Below are 25,679 nucleotides of genomic sequence, written 5' to 3'. Positions count from 1 at the left end.
AAATACACTATATGGGTCAAAATTATAAATTTTATTTTATGCCAAAAATCTTTATATTGAGAGAAGATCATGTTCCATGAAGATATTTTGTAAATAATGTCCTACTGTAAATATATAAAAACTTAAGATTTGATTAGCAATATGCATTGCTAAGAACTTCATTTGGACAAGTTCAAAAATTGACACTTGGTCACATATTCCAGAGAGGAGAAATTGCTGTAATGAGAGACAGGGGCAGCTTGAAAAACCAGTTAACTTCATCGAAACGTGACTTTTTAGCCAGCTTGAATCATATTTTGATTGGTCGGTTTGGGTAGAGGATCTTGGTGGGTTTATTTTGGATCTGGTCGTCCTTTTTAAAGACTTTGACAAAGCATAGCTTTAGATTTTTTATAATGCTTCCTTTTGGTTTTGGACTTGCCACACCTGCTAAAGCTTAACTCTGATCAGCAGGGGCAAGTTTCAGCCTGCCTCACTCATACTGATCTTGATTCAGCTCTAGGTGCCTAGATCATAATCAAAATGATGCTATGATGTCTACAAAACTGGTCTCAGGTCATAATAAAATAACATCGGGCTACCTGCTATATTAGCCAGACCTAAACCTAGTTCAAACAGACCGTACTGAGCAAGAACTAACAGTCAACTGTATCAGTTATAGTAGTAATGCAAAGTAAGATCCCACTTTTGTTGACACTAGCCATTGGTTTCATTCTATTGTTTAAAGCACATTGAAAAAACTGCTTGCAAATGAGGTAATGGTGACCTTTAACCTTCCACAGAGTGCTTTGAATAGCCCTGTCAACCTCCATTCACTTCAACAAGACAAACTGCAAGGTAAGAAAGCAAAATGAAATATTTCTTCACCTTACCCAGCAGGGGTGATCTGTGCTATGTATCACATTTTCTTTGCTCCTGTCAATATTTTTTACAGTTAGTTTTTACATGCTGACAATGGCAGGGCATGTTGTCACATTGTAGTTTGTGAAAACACAGCCTTTGTCTTTTTAGATTATTAAACAAGCACAAAACTATTAATGAACAGCAAAAATATTAAACAATTTATTAGACAAATATTGAAATTTATTAATTATTAAATGTATTAGACATATAAATAGACACTTAAAAAAGTTGTAAAAACTATTTCACTTAGAAATTGCTAGTAAATGTCACAATTATAAAGAAACAGCAAGTAGCAAGTAATATGTACACAATTTATCTTTATTTACAACTTAGAAAAATAAGTTTACAGTGTGTGTGTGTGTATATATATATATATATATATATATATATATATATATACACACACACACACACACACACACACACACACACACACACACACACACACACACACATATATATATATATATATATATATATATATATATATATATATATATATATAAAATAAGATAAGGATAAGTAAGACTTGTAATATTTTTAAAGAAGTCTCTTATGCTCATCAAGGCTGCATTTTTTTTAAATTAAAAATACAGAGAAAAAAAAAACAGTAATCTTGCAGAATGTTATGCAATAAAAAATAATGGTTTCTATTTTAAATATAATTTATTTCTCTGATGCAAAGCTGAATTCAGCCATTACTCCAGTATAAAGTGTCACATGATGCTTCAGAAATCATTCCATTATGCTGATTTATTATTAGAATGATTAATGTTGGCAACAGTTTTGGTGCCAAATATTTTGTGGAAACTGTAATTTTTCAGGATTCATTGATTAATAAAAAAATAAAAAGAAAAGCATTTATTCAAAATATAAATCTTTATTATTATTAATAAATTATTTTATTTGGTTATCTAATGTTTTGTTTTCAGAATTGTGGGAGGACACATTTCTATTCTAAAAATAAATTAGGCCAAATTCAGAGCTTCGGAGACAAATTTGCTTAATGGCTGTCTGTTGCAGTCTTAACAACCTGGAGCTTTACACTCTCAGATCTGTGGAGATGATTGTGGACTTCAGGAGGAACCCCCCTGCTCTACTCTCCCCCCACTCACCATCATCAACAGCACTGTGACTGCAGTGGAGTCATTCGGGTTCCTAGGCACCACTATCTCTTAGGACCTGAAGTGGTACAATCACATTGACTCTGTTGTGAAAAAGGCCAAGCAGAGGCTGTATTTCCTCTGCCAGCTGAGGAAGTCCAACCTGCCACAGGAGCTGCTGATACAGTTCTACTCTGCCATCATCGAGTCTGTCTTGTGTTCATCTATAACTGTCTGGTTTGGTTCAGCTACCAAAACAGACATCAGAAGACAAGAAAGACAGTCAGGACTTCTGAGAGGATTATCGGTGCCCCTCTACCCAACCTCCAAGATCTTTACATCTCCAGATTGAGGAAAAGGCTAAGAAAGTCACTCTGGACCCCCCCCCCAACCCCCCCCCCCCCAGGTCATATCCCGCCTGAACAACACATAACACAACTCAGTACTGCACATCTGTAAATAACTCATACCTTCCTCTGTAAATAGCACATGTGCACATTCTGTCTATGGACATTTTTATTTTCTGTATATTTTTATGACTATTGTTATTCATAATTTATAGTGTTTTTCTTACCTTAATTATATGTTTGTACTTTCTGTACTGGAAGCTCCTGACACCAAGACAGATTCCTTGCTTGTGTAAACACACTTGACAATAAAGTATTTTCTCGTTCTGATTATATCCAGAGATAGCTTAAAAAAATACAAAATATATCAGACATCTAATTACTATTAGTACTGTTTCTAATATTAAAATGTTCAGACCAGGAACTAAAATGTGCAATCTTACATACTTTATCTAGTACATCAACAAGGATTTGATACAACAATAATAATGCTGTTTCTCATCCAGTGCCCACCCCTTTAGGTCCTTTACGCGATCCATAACCTTTCAATATTAAACTAAAGGGACAAATAAGGATATACTTCCCAATATGACACTTCATTGGATTAATGCATTGACTGTATAGACTGGTGACCCAGCATTTCTGTTCCCGGTCATTCTAAGGGCTGTGTCGGTTCGCTTCAGCTCAAGTGATTGGTTGTATGCTTCCTCCAATCTGTCTGCGCTTGTCTTCTGAAGACTTCACTTTGACATTTGGAGCATGTGTGAACGAGGCGGCGGCGCGGAGCGGAGCGGCCATCCCTGAAACACCGGGGGTAGGCGAAGTGACGCAGCAATTCCCCCGATGTATTTTTAATCCATCAGTCTCTTCTGTGAGGAATTGTCTCATGTGAGTGCAGTCATCATGACATCGGTTTGGAAGAGACTTCAGCGCGCTGGCAAAAGAGCGTCGAAGTTCCAGTTCGCCGCGTCCTTTCAAGAACTCACCGTTGAGTGCACTAAGAAGTGGTAAGAAATACGATTTCTCGTTTCGGTGTCACGTAGACTATTGTTGTTATACACTATCATATAGGTTTATCGTTACGTTTGACGTAGTGACACCAGTGGAGCGAGCGACGCGACGCTATGAAATGAGAACGCGACGCTCCCATTCGTGTGGTTTCAGTGTAGTTTACTGCTCGTTGTGGTTCTTTATAGTTCAAGAACGGACAGTTTATGAGGGCTCGTTTACACCTTTCTGTTTGTATTAGTGAGTTTTGTCATTGCTAGCTTCGTTTATACTTCCGTTTTACTTTCAGTTCTCCCGAACAATGAGATCTTAATGGTTCCACTTGATGCGCATCTTAATGGACACTTGCATTAGCCACTACAGACCAGCTTCATTAGGCACTTTTTTATGTGATAGGCTTCCCTTTAACGCTGATGGGAGCTTACAGCTGTTGATAAACAAAGCTACTAAGTATAGCCATTTATTTCCATGCAGCCATGCACATAGTCTTTTATTATATGCATTTCAATATTTAAAAAAATATCTGAGTTCGGTCAAATTTGCTAGCGTTAATCTAGATTGCAGCTCTACACTCATTTTTTCTAAAGTGCACGAGGTGCACTCTGGGATGCTTTTATTGTAGGAGTGCTAGTTGAGCCACTTGTTGGTTGTTTTTCCCTTTATTTCACTGCCCAACTCATTCATATTCATTTTTGTATACAAAACTAAATTCAAACGTGGAAGCATTTAGATAAGATGAATTTTAAGATCACAAGAGATTTCATAAATCTTCAGTCAGATGTGTCAGACTTTGTATTGGTAGTGTGTGCAAGTCCAGACAGACCTTCCATTAGATACACATATGTAAGGAGAGTTCCTTATTTTGTCTTCCTTCGTTGCTGTCCTTTATTTGCTTAGTTATTAGTTGAGTTCAGTCATCTAAATCTGAATCAAAATAATTTCGATGCAGTTATCTCAGTAATCCCTTTAAAAAAATAAATGCTCCTGCATTGTAGGCAAACTTGAAAGTGTATTATCGTCCTGACAGTCATAATGTGCATAAACATCAGTGGACTTTTGTGGTAATCAACATTCCATCAAAACAGTGTTAGTAGAAGGATCATACTCTTTATCATAGAGTCAGTGTAAAGAGAAAGAATCTGAAGTATGTGGAATGGCTGGAATGATAAAGTTTTTATTTAATTTAATTTTTTTACATTTTTATTTATGTATTCATCAAAAAAAAATAAACTTAAGCATTGAGCCTAAAAAGCAGACAGAGCTATGGTGTAGACATGCCTTTTATTATTTGCTGAAACATGTTCACTTTGAGACAGTGCATTGTTAGCCTTTTATACAATATTGTTTAAAAGTTAAGATTTGGTTTTGAACTCTCTTGCTCACCAAGGCTGCATTTATTTATTCAGAAATACAATAAAAACAGTAATGTTGTGAAATAGTATTATGATTTAAAATATCTCTTTTCTATTTTAATATATTTTAATGTGTAATTTATTTCTGTGATGCAAAGCTGAATTTTCAGCATCATTACTCCAGTCTTCAGTGTCACATGATCTTTCAGAAATCATTCTGATACTGCTTAGTCAGAAACATTTATTATTAGCAGTGGTTAAAACAGTTGTGCTACTAACATTTTTTGTGGAAGCCATGACATACTTTTTCAGAGTTTTTTTGATGAATAGAAAGTTCAAAAGAACAAATTTTTTTTTGAAACAGAATTATAATTAAAAATAAATAAATTGAAAATAGTTACCATCCACCGCCAGTGATTTTGATGACGTTCACAAAAATTTGATGGCCTACAGTATATTTTGCTGTATGAATATTTGAAAATGCAAAACATCTAAATAAAGATCAAAGCCTCTACTTTTAAACAAACAAATAAATATTTTATTCTAGCCTAAAGCATTTCATTTTTATCAACACTTGAATATAGGTAGGTTTCATAAAAATTTATAATTGTGAGCAAAAAAAAAACATTTGAATAATATTTAGTAGATTGCCAAAGCATAAATCCAGTAAATCCCTTCCATCAACATCTCTAAAGCTTGCACAGCCATATACCGCTTCCTGGATCATCAGTTTCATTTATATGCTGTCTTTCGCTGAAGATCATCTTATTTATCATGTGCATCTGTTTACATATGAAATCCCTAGTTTTTCATACCTGTTCACATGTGTTTTTTGTTCAGGAAGTTTTGTACTCGTTCAGAAGATGTGTAATAGCGCCCTCTAGTGTATAACAGTGAGAACTCTAAAAGCCGTGCAAACTCTTCTTTGACGGGGAAGCGTTGTCTTCTAAATGATGAGATAGCTCGTCGTCAATGGCGGAGAAAGAGTTAAGAGAGTGTCTTGTGTAGTCACATGACTTAACAATGTCTGACCTCAGAACAGCTGTTTGATTATTGGGCTAGTTCATGAATGTAAATGTGGTCGGTGTTACAAGACTGTCTACAAATGAAACTTTTAGAATCTCTGATCATTGTGTTTGAACTGGGTTATCTTTTAAAAAGACTATGTGTAACATTTACTTGTTTTACTAAATTTAAACATTGCACCATCTAGTACCTCAAATCTTAAGAGTTTTTTTTTGTGCATAAAACTTGATTCTCTTCTTATGCAGTAAGATAGATGTAGCACTGTGCTTCAGCTGCTTTATATCAATGCGTGTGGACCCCATGACTCTGTCACCACATCACTTGGCCTCTTGCATCCATTCCCGCAGCTGCTCTGACACTGACCTGGAATACGAGACCCAGAGGCCCACGATTCTCTTTCTCCACCTTTCCTTTTCTTTATTATGACTTCAAATGCCACGTTAACATACATAGACATAATCTACTGCCATCATTTGGTTTTTCATCAGTTTGAGGAAATTATTTTATAGAAGCACGTCATGTCCCATTTATTTGACTGATCAGCACTTTTCCAGATGTAATATTGAGTGATGGATGTTACAGGTGGGTTGCATGGGATGGCAAAGTCTTGTAGCTTAAGCTATATCCCAAGATTAAAAGAACGACCGGCATGATATGAAAGTAGCATTCGTCTGCAAATATAAATAGTGTATGGTTTGTCATAGCTTGCACTTTTGTGTTGTTTCACAGTGAATTGTGAAATTTATGGTAAGAAAAGGCAGCTGTGGTTGCCAGAATTGCCACAAATAAGGAAGTAACATTTTCGGTTTTACTGATTGAACTTAACTATGCAGTAAAACAATGTATACTTCAACTGATATGATGTTAAAATACCAGCCTATTGAATTACTAAAATCTGTTTTGTACATTTATATTACACTGACAACCATAAAAAAACACTCTAATGAGAAAGCCACATGTAGAATGTGTAGAATAAGGGAATTTACCATTAACCAATCAACAGGTTTTTCTTTAGCATTTTACAGTCTTTTACCATTACAATTATGAACATTTTTATCAGTGGCAGTGCAGACATTTTCTCTTTTGTATGTGTTCAGAACAATCATGGAAGCATTGCTGCTGAGAATTAGCATAAAGGTAATTGGCCAAAAAAAAAAAAAAAGAGTTAAAAATGAGACATTAACCTTTTTTTAAAAAAAGGTAATTTTTTTTGTTTATGTAAGGTAATATATTTGCTGTTATTATTAATATTATTTTATGTTTTTTTTGTTTTTTTTTTACCTGAGCTCCATTTATTATAGTAAAAAAAGTTTTTTTTTCCCATCATAATTTATGCAAAATGTATGCATCAGATATGATGCAAAAACCATTTCATTGATATTAATTATACAGAATAGATTTTGTTGGCAATTAAATGTGGGTGGTCAAGTATTCATCTGTCTGATGTCTGAAAGTTGTATAAGTGTGTAGAATGAATCCTTTTTGTAGCTTTGGATCAATAAAACAATGTCTTTTTGGACGAAAGTTACAGTATGTTTTCATAGTACAGTGAACTCCTTTATCTCAAAATTCCTCATGATATGACCCCTTTAGTCTAATTTATTTTTCAGCTATGCTGTGCTTCTCCAGAATGTTAGAATGGACATATTTTAAGATCTGTCATATGTGTTGGATATTGGCCTGACCTGTCATGATACGTTTCTATTATTTTTTTAACTAGCAGAAACATATTGTTTTTTCCTCCAATTTCTCTCATTTTACATAATGTTAGCCTGTAAGAACAGGAACAAATGATTGTAACTTGATCTTAAAGAAGCTCCAGCATTCCACGCAGTAAAGCCAGCTAATGTTTTCCTGTATGTGGGTCAGATCAGTGACCTAATAACCAAACTGAGTGCGCATGATAATAGTCACCTTCTTCATGCTGATGGAGACTAACCTCCTTAAAGCAATTCCCTAGGGAATATTAGGTGTGTGATACAGCTTCATGCATCTTTACATGCTCACTAAACAAACGGATTGATAGTGTTTTATATGTGCTCTCAGTGTGGAACAGGAGCTATGATCTTCCTGCTTTGTTAAATGTTATGTTGTGTTATTTGTCATTCATAGGCAGCCAGACAAACTACGAGTGGTTTGGACCAGACGAAACAGACGCATCTGCAGCAAGGTAGAAGGAGGATGTGGTCTTTTAGTGTTACTGTTACCACGTTTATGGTTTTCAAGTACTGTATAAAGATATGGCTGTGGTTACTGCACCTTGACATTTATTCATCTAGAATTTCTAATGTTCTAGAAGCTACTGGAATAGTAAAGCTAGAGCACAAATGTAAGTGCAGAACATTACATTTATTTATTTATTTTGCTCATTTAAGAATATGATTGGATAGCATTTTGCTGTTAAAGTCTGGACATGTTCTCTAAATTGAATTTTTACCAATTTTACAGAGGAGGACAATACATCTCAGCATATTAGTGTCATAAGTAACCACACAGAAAATGTTACTAAAATGGAAAGAACAAGTACTCACTCCTAGCACAGAAATCAATTGGTGGAACTGATTGGTGATGCAATAATAATTTCAACACACAAATACAGTAGGATGATTGCATTAATATAGATGAATCCTTTTTTACCTTTTATTATTAGTGATTTGTTTTTCATGAAATCATCGTCCAGACAGTTTTCATGTTAAGACTTAGTTTTTTTTTCATTGTGTAGACATCAGATATGTTTATCTGACTGGCTATCAGCAGCTGTTATAACAGCAGTATTGTCATTGTCTTGATCAGCTTCATGGCTGGCAGCCAGGTATCATGAACCCATACAGGGGGACTGTGGTTTGGCAGGTTCCCGAGAGCGTGGACATCACTGTCACTCTTTTTAAGGTGAATATGAGAGATAAAAACAATTCCATGAATGCAGCCATTAAAAAGTTTCAGTAAGATTAGTTATAATCAGCAGTGATTTAATTGATTAAATCTTTTATATTGTTAAAAAAAATGCACAAAAAATATATTTCAAATAAATAATGTTCTTTTACATTTTCTATTGATAATACATTCCTGAAAAAAAAAATCATATTTAAAAAAAATAAATAAATTAAGCAGCACAACTATTTAAATTTTAGGCACCAAATTAGAATTCTTTCACATGATTTTGAAGACTGGGGTAATGATTCTGAAAATCCAGCTTTGCATCACAAGAATAAATTACATTTTAAAAATGTATTAATATGGAAAACAGTTATTTTAAATTGTTATAATATTTCATAATATTACTGTTTTTGCTGTGTCTTATGAAGATGTATTTCGAAAACATACAATTAAATCATCCCTAAACTTTTGACTGATAGGAAATTTAGATAATTTGTGCTGTGGTGCTTAAATACATTACCATTCATGCATTCAGCAGTCGCTTTTATCCAAAGCGACTTACATTGCAATTTATAAATTAATGTAAATTGAAAACATGAATTTTGTCATATTATTGTAATGCCCTATAATCCATGTCCTAAATTTCCCTTTAGGATCCAAATGCAGATGAATTTGAGGATAAAGACTGGACCTTCATCATAGAAAATGTGAGTCTTGTACTCTGTAATCTCAGTCTGTTTATTAAAGGTGCTGCTATAGCAATTTTAGCTGTTTGCTAACCTCAACCACAAAAGAATATCTGTTTTGGTTAAAAAAGTGTGGGCCACTCCCTGACTCCTTTTCTCTGTTTAATGAGTGCTGTGACAGAAACGGGTCAGGAACATTTTATGTGTATTGCTCTTTTGCAATATTTTGTTATCAGAAGACAGCATATTTGAATTATGTTGCGATGGCTTCATGGATTTGGCAGTACGCTACGGTTTGAAAGTACTGTGCTCTAACCCCATCTCATCCCAACAGGAAACAAAGGGCCACCGAAAAGTTTTAGCGTCAGTGGATGTGAACATGAAGAAGTACACGAGCGCGACCCTGGCTCAGTTTGACCTGACACTTACACTGAAGCCTCTGTCTGTCAAAGTGTTGGACGCCACGCTTAAACTCACCCTGTCCTGTGTCTTCCTGAAGGAGGGCAAAGCTACGTGAGTTCGGATGATTTCAACATGTGTTTCTCTAGATCTGTGCAGACGACACATTCAGTTGTCTTACTGTATCCTGTGATGTGTATTCAGTGATGAAGACATGCAAAGTCTGGCGAGTCTGATGAGTTTGAAGCCGTCTGACATTGGAAACCTGGAGGACTTCAATGACAGCGATGAAGAGGAGGACAAAAGAATGTTTGCAGCGGTGAAAATGGCCACAGCAGTAATAGGTAATACTGACATTCACTCACAGCCTTAAGTACACATACTAGAAACCTTGACGCTCAAACAAGTTTAGAAACAGGCCTTTCCTGTTCTGAAAAGGATATTTTTAGTTTTTTTTCCTGGTTTTATGAAACTTGGTGGAGATGTTGATAACCTGGTGGTTGTTTGCTGTTTTTAGTGGTCTGGTTGTGTTGAGTTGAATTAATGTTTGCCCCAGTTAATGCTGTATTACAGATTTAAAGGTACAGTCGCTGGTCATGACAAACACAGAATCTGAGAATATGATATTATCTCTCTTTCATGTTGTAGAATTCTTTTCTCAAACAGTCTCTTTCTTTTTCATTCCTTGTCTTTGCTCTGTTCTTTCTGTGTGTGGTCAGCTCCTCTTCCTCCAGCTAGGAGAATACATGACAAGGCCTGGAGACCTGCTGTAGACACAGGTTTCTCTGACACAGGTAGATTACTGACTGCTCTGGCTTATTTTTCCACTCTCTTTCTTCCCTTTACACTGGAATTAACATTAGATTTTTTTGGTATGATAATTTTCAAATGAAGTACCATAGGGTGTTACAGTTTTACACTGCTCAATTTATATCATGAATGGTTTCAGGTTAGTAAATACTTGCATCACAACTGGAGAAGCACTGATTAAGAAAACTGAACCTTGATAGTGCTAACTGAAAAATGTGACACTGTGACTGGCTGATACTATTCATTTGCATTGTTTGTTTTTCAGTGAGCCCCTTTATTAAGTCTTATGATAAAGCAAAATTTACCAATGTATGAATAATGCACTTGGACAATTTAGTTCAGTTACATTTAATGTGTATGATTATATTAATTTAATAATTATTTAATATTCAACATTTTCATATATATGTTTATGCATAAAGATTATTCTTTGCATGATTCTTCTTTATATACATTATTTAATTACATAGGATTTATATATACCGTAAACAAACAAGCACACACATAAATATATATATATACACACACACACACACAAACACAACATTTGTACAAACTATTATAATATATATATATAAAAAACAATAAAAATTTACATTTATACATGCACATACTAATATACATATTTGATATACATAAATATACATATTATTCTATATATTTCTTATTGTGTATATGTTATATTCAGATTATTTTATACGTGAACCATGGGTGCCTTTGTACAGGTTTGGTGTTTGTACTGGCACCATTACACCTCTGTAAATATTATAATTATTGTTATTATACAATCAAGAGTAAATTACTTTAGTTGTGCAAATGTAACATAATTTTACTACTTAAACTTGTGGAAACATCTAAAAGTAAAAAATAAAAAAAATAACAGTAGAGATGATGAATATCACAAAAACAATTTCAAACTGAATTTATAATTGTTTGATGTTGTATCAGATACTAGAAATAAGGTTAACACAACTAATGCACTTTCTTACTCGTGTTGCTAATCTGTATTTGGATCGACTGGATTCTTTGGCCTGTTTTGAATCTGTAAGAAAGTGGGTGAAATTGCATAATGCGTTCTCATGACTTCAGCATACCAGTGGTCATAACAAGTTTGTGTTTGTGTGTGTGTGTGTGTGAGAGAAAGTTTATCTGAGATCTGCATCTCTTCCTGGTTTCACTCATTTTCTTCCCTTCTGAATTATTCCCTGCTCATTTGAGTTCCTCTTTGTCTCTCTGCGTTTTTTGTCTGCTACCTCCCAACTCTTTTGTAGATACACATCCACGTTAACTTCCTCTGTTTTTGTCTGTCCTTCTCCATAATCATCATCATTTCTCTCAGCTCATTCTATACCAGTACAGATGAGCTGTTCCTTCATTACGCCTAATGTTCCTCTCCAGTACCGCCCCCTGTCATCATGCAGCGCTCTTGACCCTTCTGCCCCGCCCCTCTCCACTTCCTGTATTAACATTTAACATTATCAATGCATTTACTTTTAATAAATAAAATATTTATATTATAATTATAATAATATGAAATATTTTATGAGGACCAAATCAGCATATTATAATGATTTCTGAAATATTTTTATAAATATTATGCCCCTGCTAAATAAAATTATGAATTTCTTAAAAAAAAAAAAAAACAGTTTTTAACATTAGTGCATCTTGTAAACTGACTATATATATCTTGCAATTGCAACTACTTCACATGCTGAGTATTTTAAACCAAATTTGTTATTCTGATGCTGAATCTGCATGCTGAATGTACGCCTGAAATTCTGAGACCGCTATTTTTAAATGTAGTTTTAAATGAATAATTTTTTTCTTTTGAGCATACTTCACTTCTAGATTCATTAAAAGGAATCTTAATTGACGTTTGGACAACTGCTCATTAAAAACAACAGATATAAGGCTGATGTTTAAGGAAGCAACAGCCTGGTCCTCATAGTAGCTGCTGTTGCACCCTGTGAATTTCTTCTTCAAACTAGCTATATATCCTGCCCCTGACTTTGACCATTCTTGCCCTGTCACAACTTGATCTAATAAACCTTATTTACCTCAATCTAAGGAGTGTTTTTGCCTCCTTTTAAACACACACATCAACAAATTTACAAAAAGCTGTAGCTTTACTTTCTATGTAATTTTTCCTTCTCCCTTCGAGTTGATTTATCGGTCACTCAAAGGCCGTCTGGAGGTCTTGCTAGGTCTGAGTTATTGGAGAGCAGTCGCTCTGCTGAGGGCGGTGCAGTTCTTCACCAGACGCCTCTCTCTTTTCTTTCTGGGATTAGCACACCCTTCTCTCTTTCCTCTGCTCAGTCCTCCATGTCCCGTTAGCAGACTCCTCTACATGATATAACCCAGAAAGGTAATGAGTATTGCCCATAAATCATTAAAAGATAGTTGCTATAACTCATAAATAATTGTATTGTAGCTTGCATTATCTGTGTAATGTATGTTTGCTTATTTGATATTTGCACATTTTCCATTTTTACCTTTACTGTTACTGCTTGACCTTGCTTCCATTCTGTCGTCTTCTCTATTCCTCTCCTTTCTTTCTTACTGTTTTCTCCCCTGACTTAGCCACCCATTCTGCTGCTCATAGCAGGACCTGGAGACCTCACAGTTTTCCCTCTTTACACTCCTCCTCTTGTGTTTTCGACCCCTCCTCCTTTGAGTTTGGCTCCTCCCCTCATGGTCCAATGCCTGTACCTGCATAGCCATCAAAAATCTATCGCGCCTCATTGGCTGACCCAGGCTCCGCCCTTACAAAACCTACGAGCATGCCCTCTGCCACTGAGACCAGTACATGGGGCTGATGTTGATATTTTAACACTTGTTGTTATTATTCAATGTTCCAAACCATTTGGCTTTAAAAAGACCCTTTGGAGGTCAAATAAGGGTGAATTTCTTTCAATTCTAGTACAGCTACTTTACAGCTAAAATTGAATTAATTATATCATTTTATAAGACGGAAAGTAGTTTTCCTGTTAATTAAGGTGAAGCTGCTTTGAAATATGTATTGTATAAAACACTAAATTAATAAATGTTATTTCATAAAATTAAATACATTTTAAAAGAATAGTTTACCCCCAAAATTTGTTGAATATTTACTCGCCCTAAGGCCATCCAAGTTGTAGATGGGTTTGTTTCTTCATTACGTCACTTGCTCACCAGTGGATCTTCTTCAGTGAATGGGTGCCGTCAGAATGAGAGTCCAGATAGCTGATCATCAAAAAAAAGCATGACGCATGACAATACAGCAATCCACATGACATTGGTTTAAAGTTAAAATGTCTTAAATGTGGATTTGTTTTTACGAGCATGCAGCTTTTTACTTCACAAGGCATTAATTGATGGACTGGAGTCATGTGGATTATTGGGTTGTTTTTATCAGCGTTTTAGACTCTCGTTGTGTTGGCTCCCATTCACTGCTAGAATCCTTTGGTGAGCATGTCACGTAATGCTAAATTTCATCAAATTCTGATGAAGATACAAACTCTACGTCTTGGATGCCCTGAGGGGTGAGTACATTTTCTGCTTTTTATTTTTATTTTTTAAGGTGAACTATTCCTTTAAAGGGGGGGTGAAATGCTCGTTTTCACTCAATATCCTGTTAATCTTGAGTACCTATAGAGTAGTACTGCACCCTTCTTAACTCCAAAAAGTCTTTATTTTTATTATATTTATAAGAGAAAGATAGTCTGTACCGATTTTTCCCGGAAAAACACGAGCGCCTAGAGGCGTGACGTGTGGGCGGAGCTAAAGAATCACGAGCACCAGTAGGCTTTCGCGTTTGGAAGCTGTGACACAGACCCAGAGGCTGAAATTTAACAAGAGCAGCATCAGCAAATGCGTCTCTATGTGGTATGTACTGAAACTGTATATATTTGCTTAGCGGTTTTGGAAAATGACTAAGTTCCACTTTATGTCGTCTTTTTTTTTTTTTTTTTTTTAAGATGTACTTGTGGAAAGTGCAGTTTGTTGACAACATCGCATGTTGTTTACTTGATGTGCTCACGCGCCGATAGGTAAGTTCACAACACAGAGATATTTGAAGCAGTTTTACTCACCGCCTGCGGTTCCAACACAAGATCATGACCCTTTTTCGTTGGGACTGCATTATCCTTAAGAAATAAACGATGTTCAAATCCGTCGTCAAACTGGGCCTTGTAAACAAGCATCTTCGAAATGCAGGGAACAAACAAAAACACTTGCACAACTCCGTTGATGCTCTGTAAAAATAAACTCCATCCACTGGTCCCTTAATGCTGTTTCTCTTTTGGTAATCTGTGCAGGGTTGTCTTGTCCTGGCAACCAAAAACACACTTCTTTTGTGACTTTTCGCGACGCTCTAGCTCTGATCAGTGAATCGCTCTGATCAGTGAAGTCTGTTGTGCTCTCAGTGCTGTGCTATACGGGAGCGCGCGCTCTTCCGGCAGAAGTGCCTTAGGACCCATATAAGGACATTCCGCTCCATCTAACGTCACACAGAGCCATACTCGAAAAAAACTTTCCGAAACTTGTGACAAACCGGAAGAGGTTTTTTTGGAACAAAAATACTCCTTCAAACGTACAACTTCATTTTTGAAACTTTGTCCATGTTTAGCATGGGAATCCAACTCTTTAACGGTGTAAAAAACTCAGTATGCATGAAATAGCATTTCACCCCCCCCTTTAAGATATGAACATATTCTGAATTAATTTTATTATTAAAAATCCAGCAGTATTCACGTTAATTTCCAAAATATTATATAAAAAAAAGCCTCCTATAATTTTCGACAGACAATTTTGTTACTCTACAAATTCACTTCCATATATGTGAATTCAGTGGCTACGTTGCACATATGGTAACTGTAGGAAAAGAGGTAATGCATAATCTCCATCAGCTGTTAGTCAGCTTCACCAGAAGGTTTTTTTTAAAGACACACGTCATTATTTTACTTCCATATGAGCCTGAATAAAAGTAAAATAATTTTGGGGTGAACCTTAACCCTTCAGATTTTTTTTCCTCTCTGCACTCATCTCCTCATCCCTTATTCTTCTTTTGTAATTATTCTCTCCTTTTTCTGTCATTTTCCTTTCTTATCCTGGTCAGTGTCAACTTTCAGACATCCAGAATGTATGAATGGAGACATCAGGTTGTGCCAACAGTGATTCGACCCTAAAGGGCACAGGCCAATAGCCCTTCTTCCTGTAGATGCTCCTACCTCTCCTTTCTCTTCCTCTCCTTTTATTCTTCATTCACCCTCTTCCATGATCCCTGACCCCCACATTTATACCCAAACTTCCACTGCATCCCCTGCCATTGCCTCCATTTCAGTCCCTTCCACTGACTCACTCACAGCTACATGTGCTGGTCTGAACCTTCAACTGTGCTTCATTCTCATTCTACATCTTGTCGTTGCTGTAAATATGTGTGTTGTATGTTGAATTGATAACAGAGAACAGATTTTACACATGTCTTGAGCTAGTGAGATCTGTTTTAGATTACACTCCCAACATTTCTTGCATAACAGTACAGAGTCGGAAAGCCAAACATTCCATTCTTCCCAGTGGATTGAATTCATCCATCATAACAGTTATAACAGTTTCAACTGTCAGTATTTCTGACTCACAGTTACATTAAGACAGCATTATGTTAAACAATATTTATGTTTCATTATAGTGTTTTGAATGGTTACTTTTTCCATAAACATACAGAAGTTTCAATAGGGACGCGTTTTTGTAAAAGAAAACTGAGATTATCATTGACATTCAGATAAGATATTATTTGCACATTTCTTAAATGTTATGATGTTACGCCCCCTGGAGGACACGTGAACAAAACTGTTAATGTTATAATAAACAATTTTGTTCCTGATTTGGTGTTTAAATAATCAATTTCTGATTATTTTTAATGTTTAAAACAGTTGTGCTACTTAATTTTCTTGTAAGACAGTGACTAATAGAAAGATCAAAAGATCAGCATTTATTTTAAATACAAATAACTTAATGTATTATTGCTGAATAAATGTACTGATTTCTTTAAACTAAACTCGAGTCTAGTGAGTGATGTTATATGTATCATAACAGACACATGGATGATAGATTGATAAGTTAGATACATGTAGCCTGTATGATTTGCATGAATTTGATAAAATACTGATCTTAGAAGGAGATTTGTAACTTAACAAACATGTATGAGGCTTGAGCTTCCTCATATTTCATATTGCGTTCTGTGTTACCGTTGGCATATGGTAATAATAATGCCACAGCAGAATGTCAGAATGCTGAATTTGTGCTTAATATGTTGTTATAGATTTATTATATTATAATGAAACATTATACATTTCTATTTCAGAGCAACACAGACAGTTAAGTGTATTAGCGGAGGAGGAATGTCCCAATACAGTGTCTTCTGGTAAGAGTACACTACAGCTGCTTTAACAGCTAATCATTGTGAGAGTTTTCTTTGGCATATTAGTTATTCTCATGTGATCTCTGGGGATATTTCTTCAGCTGATGAGGATGCAGACGTTCATCAGAACTATGAACCCCAACCTCACAGAGCCGGAGTCATCAGTACAGCCAACCATAGAACAAACAGCAGTTTGGACAAGCAACGGCCTGTTTCTGGATTAGAGGTTGTGCGGCCTGCAAAAGGGTGAGTAATATGTAGATAACTGAATGTTGCTGATTGGTTGGTGTAAATGACAAGTGCATCGGAGTGAACAAGTGTTAGCTGACAGCAGCAAAGCACTGACAACTTGATTTCAATATCTGGTATACTTGAGTGTTGCATTTACTTCTATGGGTGACTTTGGTGTGAACACAGAACACTTGGCTCTGGATGAAAACTTGGATGAAACTGTAACAACCTAATATATTATTTATTGTATTGTATTGTGTGGACTCAAACGGAATGTTTTTTTGTTCTTGGTGTAATCCCAGCACTCTCCATCAGTTCTGACGTGTTTTCTTCCTAGACCAGAGAGTATGAGCTCTCTGCTTCCTAGTGACCAGAAGTCATCTTCTGTCACTGGTGTCACACATTTTGAGGTGTCAAAATCAGAGCTGTCTGATACAGATAGAGTACCCTCCCACACAGCCCTTGAAACTGTCACCGAACCTGCTCAGCCCTTACATTCACCGGCCCATTAACTGTGGTCCAGGTCAATCAATAAGAAAATTTACAGAGCCCTGCCGAGCTGGCCATTTTACACTCTGCTGCACATGAGCAGACAGAAGATGAGATGATTCCTCATAAATACAACATTCAACTAGCAGAAATACAAGTGCAAAAGGCCAGCCCATAATTGTCATTTTTTGGGTCATCTATGCCTCAAATATCATTAATGCATGATGGTTTGAAAACTTAGGCACAGCATGTGAGGTGTAACAGACAATTTAGTCGTATATTGAATCAGTTAAATGGCTGCCAGTGAACAGAACGATGCATGCAGTCAGATCATCTTGAATTGTCATACAACCTCACATCTTATATCAGATTATACGATAATTTTTCTCAGATGTCAAAGCATATGTGCTCAGATTCCACCTTCTGAGAATTACAGAGTCCCTCTGATTGAAAACCATGACGTGGATCAAGGTGTATTATGTACATCGCAAGACGGACCAGAACAGTTTGCTGAAGCTTTTAAGAAAGAAGACGATACTACCGGAGATCCCAGTAGTCTGGTCCTTTTAACAGCTAAAGATTGGTCTACAGGACTGCAACAAGAGTGTGTCCCAAACATGGTAGATCTTCTTCCATCATGTCCTCTGTTTTCAAGAGTTTTTGGATGTCCATCAACAGCACTGTCTAGCATATGCAAAACAGACGTAATCAGCTGGCCTACTGATTTGAGTATAATTTGGGATGAGTCACAAAAATCAACAAATAATATTTGGTTATTTCCAAACTTGGAAAAACTCCCTATGAGTCAAATATGGTGTCCCTGTCTTGCACATGTCCAAATGAAACAAGAATTCCTGCCTTTCCATCTGCTAAGACACCCACAGAGGCCATATATATATATTTTCCAGAAACATCCATTGTTATTGACACTTCTTCACAGACCCCAATTCCAGAGGAAAAGCATCATGAGGAGTGGCTGAGCATGGAAACATAATTATTGGAAGAACTTCCTAACACACATCCAATTTTACACATTGAGGGCCCATTTGAGTATTCAGAGATGCCTGTAATGATGGTGGCCACAGTCTCATCTTCAAAACTTGTTCCTGATTTCACATCTGCATCAAAGAGTGGAGAAATACTTTTATTCAATCATGTGTAGAATTAAGTCTTCAAGAGTCTACAATTGCTGAGTCAGAATCGAGGGATGATTCCAATCCTGCAAATGAGATATTATACAAATGCCAAATTCTGTCCCTGAAACCCAAGCAGAGCCGAATATGGTAGAGATCCTTCCATCCTCTCCGGTGCTTTCTAGAATCCCTGGATGTCCTTCTCTAAGGGTTTATGAAGCAGTGGAGTACTTTGATGATCAAACGGTAATCTTTTGGAATTTATTGAAAGATAGACAGACTGGTATTTTTTACCCCATTAAAGATGAAAAAGACTCCAAGTTTATAGCTTTGGCACCAACATCCATGAAAGCATAATTTATTCCAGGCTTTCCATCTAGACCACATCGTAAGTCACATTTGTCTGCTTTGCACAAAGATTTCACATCCAGACCCCTAAGATGTCCTACTGGCCTTCGAGTACACTCAGTTTGTGGTCAAATCCATTAAAGAAACCCCCTGTTGTTTTGAACATGGAGAAAATATGCAAAGAAAACTGTCATAGAATGTTTGCTTTGGCACCTACGTATCCATCCTACCTACCCACTTGCCCGGAGAAGTCTAATGTTATAGGATATATAGAGAACATTTAGATTGGTCTTTTGAAAATTAAACATTGTGCAATATATCTTTTAAAAATCAACCTATTGTCCTTATTGGTGGAGTAGATTGGCTCAGTGAATTAACTAAAATAATGTTTGCATTGGCTCCAACCTGTCCACCAAAGGCAAGAATACCAGGATTCCCATACGAACCTAAGTGCAAAGCTACACTTCCTCTCAGTATGGTTGATCTTCATCACTGCTCTCCAAAGACTTCAAGAATCATGGGATTCTCATCAAGTAAACGCAGGAATATGTTTTGAAGATGAAACGCCCCTGTTGGAGAGGCCGCTGAGAACAAGATCAGAGTTGCTTGTCCAGTTTAATTTGGCAGCTCCGTATGAAGAAATAGACAAATATATTTTGCAGAGGATGTTTGCATTAGTACCAACCTGCCCAAGAGAAGCTTGCATACCTGGTTTCCCCCCTCTACCTCAGGTTAAAGTGGAGGGTTTCTATCTCCATAAAGAACCATATGTAGTCAACCGTTTGCACCCTTGCCCTATGGTTTCTTTTATTGTAGGTGGTCCTACAAAAACAACCGTCTTCCCAGCTTCTCCAGAGGTTTCACCAATTTCAGAAACCTGTTCAGTAAAGTGCCATGTTCCCCAGTTGAAACAAGGCTTCCTGATTTCCCAGATGCTTCTACAAATGCAATTTCTCCAAGTCCAACCCAAGAACACAGCGAATTTGAAGCCAAATTTACCCAATACATAGCATCAGAAAGAAATCAAACACTGGATATAACAGGACTTGGTAAGAGACCCACTTTTAGAGTGTGGCTTGAACAATGTATGCACAGAATATGTATCTTTTTTTTTTTTTCTTTTCTTCTTTTTTTTTTTTTTTCCATGAGACTCCCTTGGCTGAAGGGTGAGTTACATAGCATGTTTTGAGTGTGTGTGTGTGTGTGTTTTGGACACTTTTAGAACTAAATTTGTGTTCTTATCTTGCATGTGCAATATATTGTTTTGACATTGTTGTTTTGTACATGAATTGAGGCCACGTTTATTTTGCTTTAGTTATATTACATATATTATGTAATTATCTTATATTATTATATTATTTCTTGACATTTTGAGGCTTAATGGGAGCTTTATGCAAGCCTGTTCATGTAAAGACAACACCCGTTGTGTCATTCGAAATTATCTAATAAAACATGGCTCAACACGATTTTTTATGACCTGATTATTATCTGACTTTTTCTCCACAAACATTATTGTATAATTCCACTGTATGTTGTGTCTAAAAACACGCATACATGCATGGTGCATGTGAATCGCATCACAGACCATATTGACTATTGAATTATCCTTGAGCAGTATTGAAAACCATGAGGAGAAGCTCTTTCTGGAAGAGCAACATGTCGGGGAGCAGTCGGCAAGTAAAAGTCATGATACTGCAGAGTGTGAGGTGTTTGATTCTGCTGAACCCTACATGTGGCATTTGGTTAGTGGTTGTTCAGAAACATCACTGTCATCAAAAGAGACTGAAGCTGGTTTGTTGAAGATTAAGAATTCTGCCTAATGAGAAAGTGGCCCCCTTTAACGGACGCTGACCTTCATGAGATACCTAAAGAGGAGGAGGACAAAACAGATGTTGACTCTTTGATACAGGAGTGTACTAATACTGTTCAAGAGGAAGCTGATAATGAGATTGTGACAAAATGTAAAATGTTGAAGGATGAGTTGTCAGCCACACTGTTTCTAGAGGAACAGTGAGTTCCTCAGGAGTGTTGCAATCAAACCCAAACTGCAAGTCCTGCAAACGGCAAAATGGCTATATTCTTTTTGTTTTCCAACTCACATTTGCAAACACTTTGCACTGAAATGGCTTTTATTTTGTGTGTGTGTGTGTGTGTGTTTCTCTAAATATTTGTCCATGGGTCTAGTTTTGCCTTTTGCCCTAAGGTGCAGTGTGTAATTCAGTGACCCTAGTGGCACCAAAGGGAATTGCATAAATATTGATTGTGTCGAGATATGCAACACTTTTACTGCCCTTTCATTTAGCCACTTAACTTCCATTGTTTGGCTAGATGGGTTGTCTTGCCCCCAAACCATGGCATTGTAATGCAGAAAAAAGTTGAAATGCTTAAGCAGACTGAAACTCTTTTGAAAACGCCACTATTTTTATTTAGTGTTGTACCGCTGTATCTGCAAATGAAACTGGGAAGAGAACATGTTTTAAAGAAAAGAAATTACACACTCCATATTGAAAGACATGTATTTGTTATGCTAAGAGTGTAAGCTGAGAACTTTTGTGCTTTTATTGCCAAAGTTGCTGTGTTTGGTTGCATGTTGTAAAGGTATGTGCAATTTCTGAAGACAGAATTTCATGCAGTGGTAAAGTTGCTTGCTAAAAGTGTATTTGACTGTGGTTTATAAGTGCCATGGGATAGTCAGTGCATTCATTATGTCAACAGAAAATAAATGTTACTGTATTTTTGTTCTTAAGGCCACAACATCATTTTGTCCAAGACATCTCTCTTTTCATCCAACGGACTAAGGACGAATTGCTGGATGCAGAGAAACCACCTATGCCCTTACTGTCTTCAAATAATTCTCATGACCCAAGAACTGTCACAGAACAGACCATTTCAGGTTCAAAAGAACATGTGGCACCAAGAAAGACTAAGAAAGACATTCTTCAAGAGACATTTAGGTTATCAACATCAATTTCCAATCCAGCTAAGCCAACTGCTCAGAGCAGCAACTTCTCTGTCATAAAACAAACTGATCATTATTCTCAGAGAACATCACATAATGTACAGCCAGGTGGAGCACTCACTTCAGCTACAAAAGATAATGGTCCATCTTTAGAAACAGATTGTTTGATTAATAAACCTGTCCCACTGAAAAGTGCTTCTTTTTCTGAAAATGTGGTGAAAGTATCCACAATTGAGATTTGTTCACCAGAACCCAAAAGAGAACCCCACACCCAAAGAAATGATAGTATCATTTCACAGAAACAGTGGAGAAAATGTTCCCCTTATGCCTCAAAAAGACACAGTAACACAATTACGTGGTCCTCAGTGGCAGAAGAGTAAAGCTCAAACCAGCAAAGTTGATGAAGCCAGTGGAGAGTTTGAAGAAAAGAGCACAATGCCGACTGTCATCACAAATATGTCTCAGTCTGAAGACACAAGAAAGACTCAAGCTGGTGATCAATTGAATGTGAAAGATCAGGTACAACTGGATCTGAATGTTCCTGAGGCGCTGGAAGTGAAAATGCGAATCAAATGCACTGGTCTTCCAGTCCCAATGCCACGTGTGAAGAAATGTCTCAGTGGATCTTTTACAGATGATATTCCTTCTCCTTCATCCACCCCTCTAACTGAAGCAGATCTAGATAACATTGCTCTTCAAATAGAAGACCATCAAGATTCAAGTCTGTCAGTCCCAGTGCCACGCTCAAAAAACCATCTCGTTGGTTCTTTTCCAGATGATCTTCCAGCCCCTTCATCCAACCCTCCATCTCAAGCCGGTTCAGACAACATTGCTCCTCAAACAGAGGACCATCAAGATTCAAGTCTTCCAGTCCCATTGCCACGTATGAAGAAATGTCTCAGAGTTTCTTTTCCAGATGCTCTTCCAACCCCTTTATCCACTCTTCTTTCTCAAGCAGATTTAGACAACATTTTTAACAAGACAGACAACCATCAAAATTCAAGTCTGCCAGTCCCAGTGCCACGTGTAAAGGAACATCTCAGTGCATCTTTTCCAGATTTTCTTCCAGCCCCTGCATCCAACCCTCCATCTCAAGCAGATTCAGACAATATTGTTTTGGAAACAGAATACCATCAAGATTCAAGTCTGCCAGTGCCAATGCCACATGTGAAGAAACGTCTCAGTGGTTCTTTTCCAGATGATCTCACTGTTCCCTCAAGGTGTCTACTACCTCCTGTAGATTTACTTGACATAGGAGTCCTTGAGAGAGGACCAAGTGAAACGAGTATGCCTGTCCCAATTCCCCACTCAGAGAAACTCAATGACAAGTTCTCTGATGAGAACCTTCCCAGCTTACCTCAAGATTCTTACTCTGCAGTCTCAGAAGAAGCCAAGCTTCCTATCTCAGAAAATGATCAATGTTCTGTTGAAGTGGCTACACACTTGAGGGTAGAAGCAGGGATAGAGAGTCTTGAGGATTCCACCCCCTCAAGTGCCAATGAAGTAGAGCTAAACAGAAAAAGCCTGGAGGAGTCTGGTATTGAACATGTTGGGCAGATAGAATCTGATGTGACCGATATTTGTGAAAAACCCAAGACTGGTGCTCCACTTGGTGAACATTGTGAGGACAAAAGGGGAACAGAGCAACAAACTGAAAAATATCCATGTGTTGAGAAAGACAAGAGTGCTGTGCATTTTGGAGAGGTTGTAGATGAAACAGGTGTTATCTTAAATGTCTTTAGGTAAGTTTTTGTAGATAAACTGTTGTCACATTTGTACTGTAGACATTAAAGTGTAGTAATTGGTCACCAGAGGTGCTCTAACAGTCTTTCGAACAATAATATTGTTTCTTTGATTTTTGGGTTTCAAAAACAATGGATGTTTATGGTTAATTTACTCATTAAATGTCATGTCAACTGTTTGTCTTTATGAAAAATGTGCAAAATGTAAATAAATAAATGATTATATATGATAAAGGTGAAGAAATTGGTGCTTGTTTAAATTTTAAATTCAAATTTGATTTTGTTGTCATGTATCTTGAAACTAAATATGAATTTATTTTTAGCCCTGAGAGATAGAATATCTATAAGAGTTGAATAGCTTTCACTATACTGGTTTGTTTGAATGTATAAATCAGTGTTGTTAAAAAAAATTATATCTTTAATCTAGACAAGCAACAGCTGAAGATTCCTCCAGTCATCCTGTGCCAATGCCTCGTGTGAAGAAACGTTCAAGTGCCTCTTTACCAGAAGATGCCTCCATTCCCAGTTCCTCATCAGCCAGTCAAAGTACGGCTTCAGGAAAGGCCAATAATGAGCCCACAGTGCCTGTTTGTAATAAACGGAGAGCTGCAGCAGATGCCATAGACCTTCAGGGAAGTTCCACAGCTCACACATCACCAACCAGTGAAACAGAGGTTGCTAAATCTGCTGCTTTTTAATTATATTGATTATATTACCGTAGTGTCATCAACAAGCAGGTAGTTTATTTGTCTTTGCCTTTAATTCTAGATTGGGACCTTGGTGAATTCCAGTCAGTCTCTGTTGGAATGGTGCCAAAAGGTCACACAAGGTTACAAAGGCGTCCGCATATCAAACTTCAGCACCTCATGGAGAAACGGCCTCGCTTTCTGTGCCATCCTGCATCACTTCCATAAAGATAAATTGTGGGTGTTTTTATGCAGAAGAAGGCATAAAGCTCAGTTTGTATTTGACCTATTTTTAACAACCTAGTCTTACTCAGTATTTAGTTTATTTGTTTCTCATTCTGTCTTTAGGAATTATGAAATGCTGGATCCATATGACATTAAGCGCAACAACAAGAAGGTGATCCACCAATTTTTTTGGACTGTAATCTGATTCACTGTTTAATGTTCTTATATTTCAAGTCTAACAGTATGTTGAAGTTTTAACCATACAACTAAAATGACAAGGCTGTGCACTTGCCTTAATGATTTTAACTCTGGAATCAGGAAAAAGCAAAACATTTATATTTCCTTGTGTTATTCATAGGCGTTTGGATGGCTTTGCTGAACTGGGCATCTCTAGGTTGATAGAGCCTTCTGACATGGTGCTGCTGGCAGTGCCTGACAAACTCATCGTGATGACGTATCTCAACCAGATCCGCACCTATTTCACCGGCCAGGAGCTCAGTGTCATTACAGATCGAGAAGAACAGCAGCGAATCCAGTTACGCTGTTGGTGAGAAGAGGGAGGAAGCCGACTCTGAAGCCGCTGTTCGCTACTGTGCCGAAAGGCTCCAGAGCAGCGGCATCACTCTAGAGACCAATGGAAGCTTCCCTGAAAAGGAAGTCAAAGGAGGTGCTGGTGTTTTGGTGCCACCTCCAAGAACGAAGCGAGCGCAGGGCCCAAACCAGGCTCAAGGATCAGGGGCCACTCAGCCTCCAGTGGCACCACCCAGAAAGGCCTTTTCTCATCTCAAGGATGCAGATCTTGTTAAAAAGCGTAGATCAAAGCTGCGGGGAGAGTCAATGGATGAGCCTGAACCACATGAACAGCAGAGTGGTACAGAGGTAAAACGTTTCAACCAACTGTAGTAGTCAGGTTGGATGGGCCTAGTTCAAAATTGATTTTTTTTATTTTTATGTTTGA

General features: G+C 37.0%; 1 protein-coding gene across 1 annotated transcript; it reads left to right on the top strand.

Annotated features, from left to right (window-relative positions):
* Positions 1 to 2,986: 2,986 nt before the first annotated feature.
* On the top strand, positions 2,987 to 25,600 carry LOC113071482 (EH domain-binding protein 1-like protein 1; the record flags this gene model as incomplete). Its single annotated transcript, XM_026244836.1, has 13 exons — positions 2,987 to 3,360; positions 7,852 to 7,909; positions 8,533 to 8,628; positions 9,270 to 9,323; positions 9,637 to 9,815; positions 9,906 to 10,045; positions 10,421 to 10,495; positions 16,852 to 16,911; positions 17,010 to 17,154; positions 24,238 to 24,484; positions 24,579 to 24,733; positions 24,845 to 24,893; positions 25,232 to 25,600. Coding segments are annotated over exons 1-13 (1,731 nt in total), but the record flags the coding sequence as incomplete, so codon positions are not given.
* Positions 25,601 to 25,679: the final 79 nt, after the last annotated feature.

The sequence above is a fragment of the Carassius auratus genome, unplaced genomic scaffold, assembly GCF_003368295.1.
Source record: "Carassius auratus strain Wakin unplaced genomic scaffold, ASM336829v1 scaf_tig00007414, whole genome shotgun sequence".
Classification (NCBI taxonomy): Eukaryota; Metazoa; Chordata; class Actinopteri; order Cypriniformes; family Cyprinidae; genus Carassius; species Carassius auratus.
The sequence above is the reverse complement of the archived record's forward strand: the minus strand, read 5'-3'. Positions and strand labels throughout refer to the sequence as shown.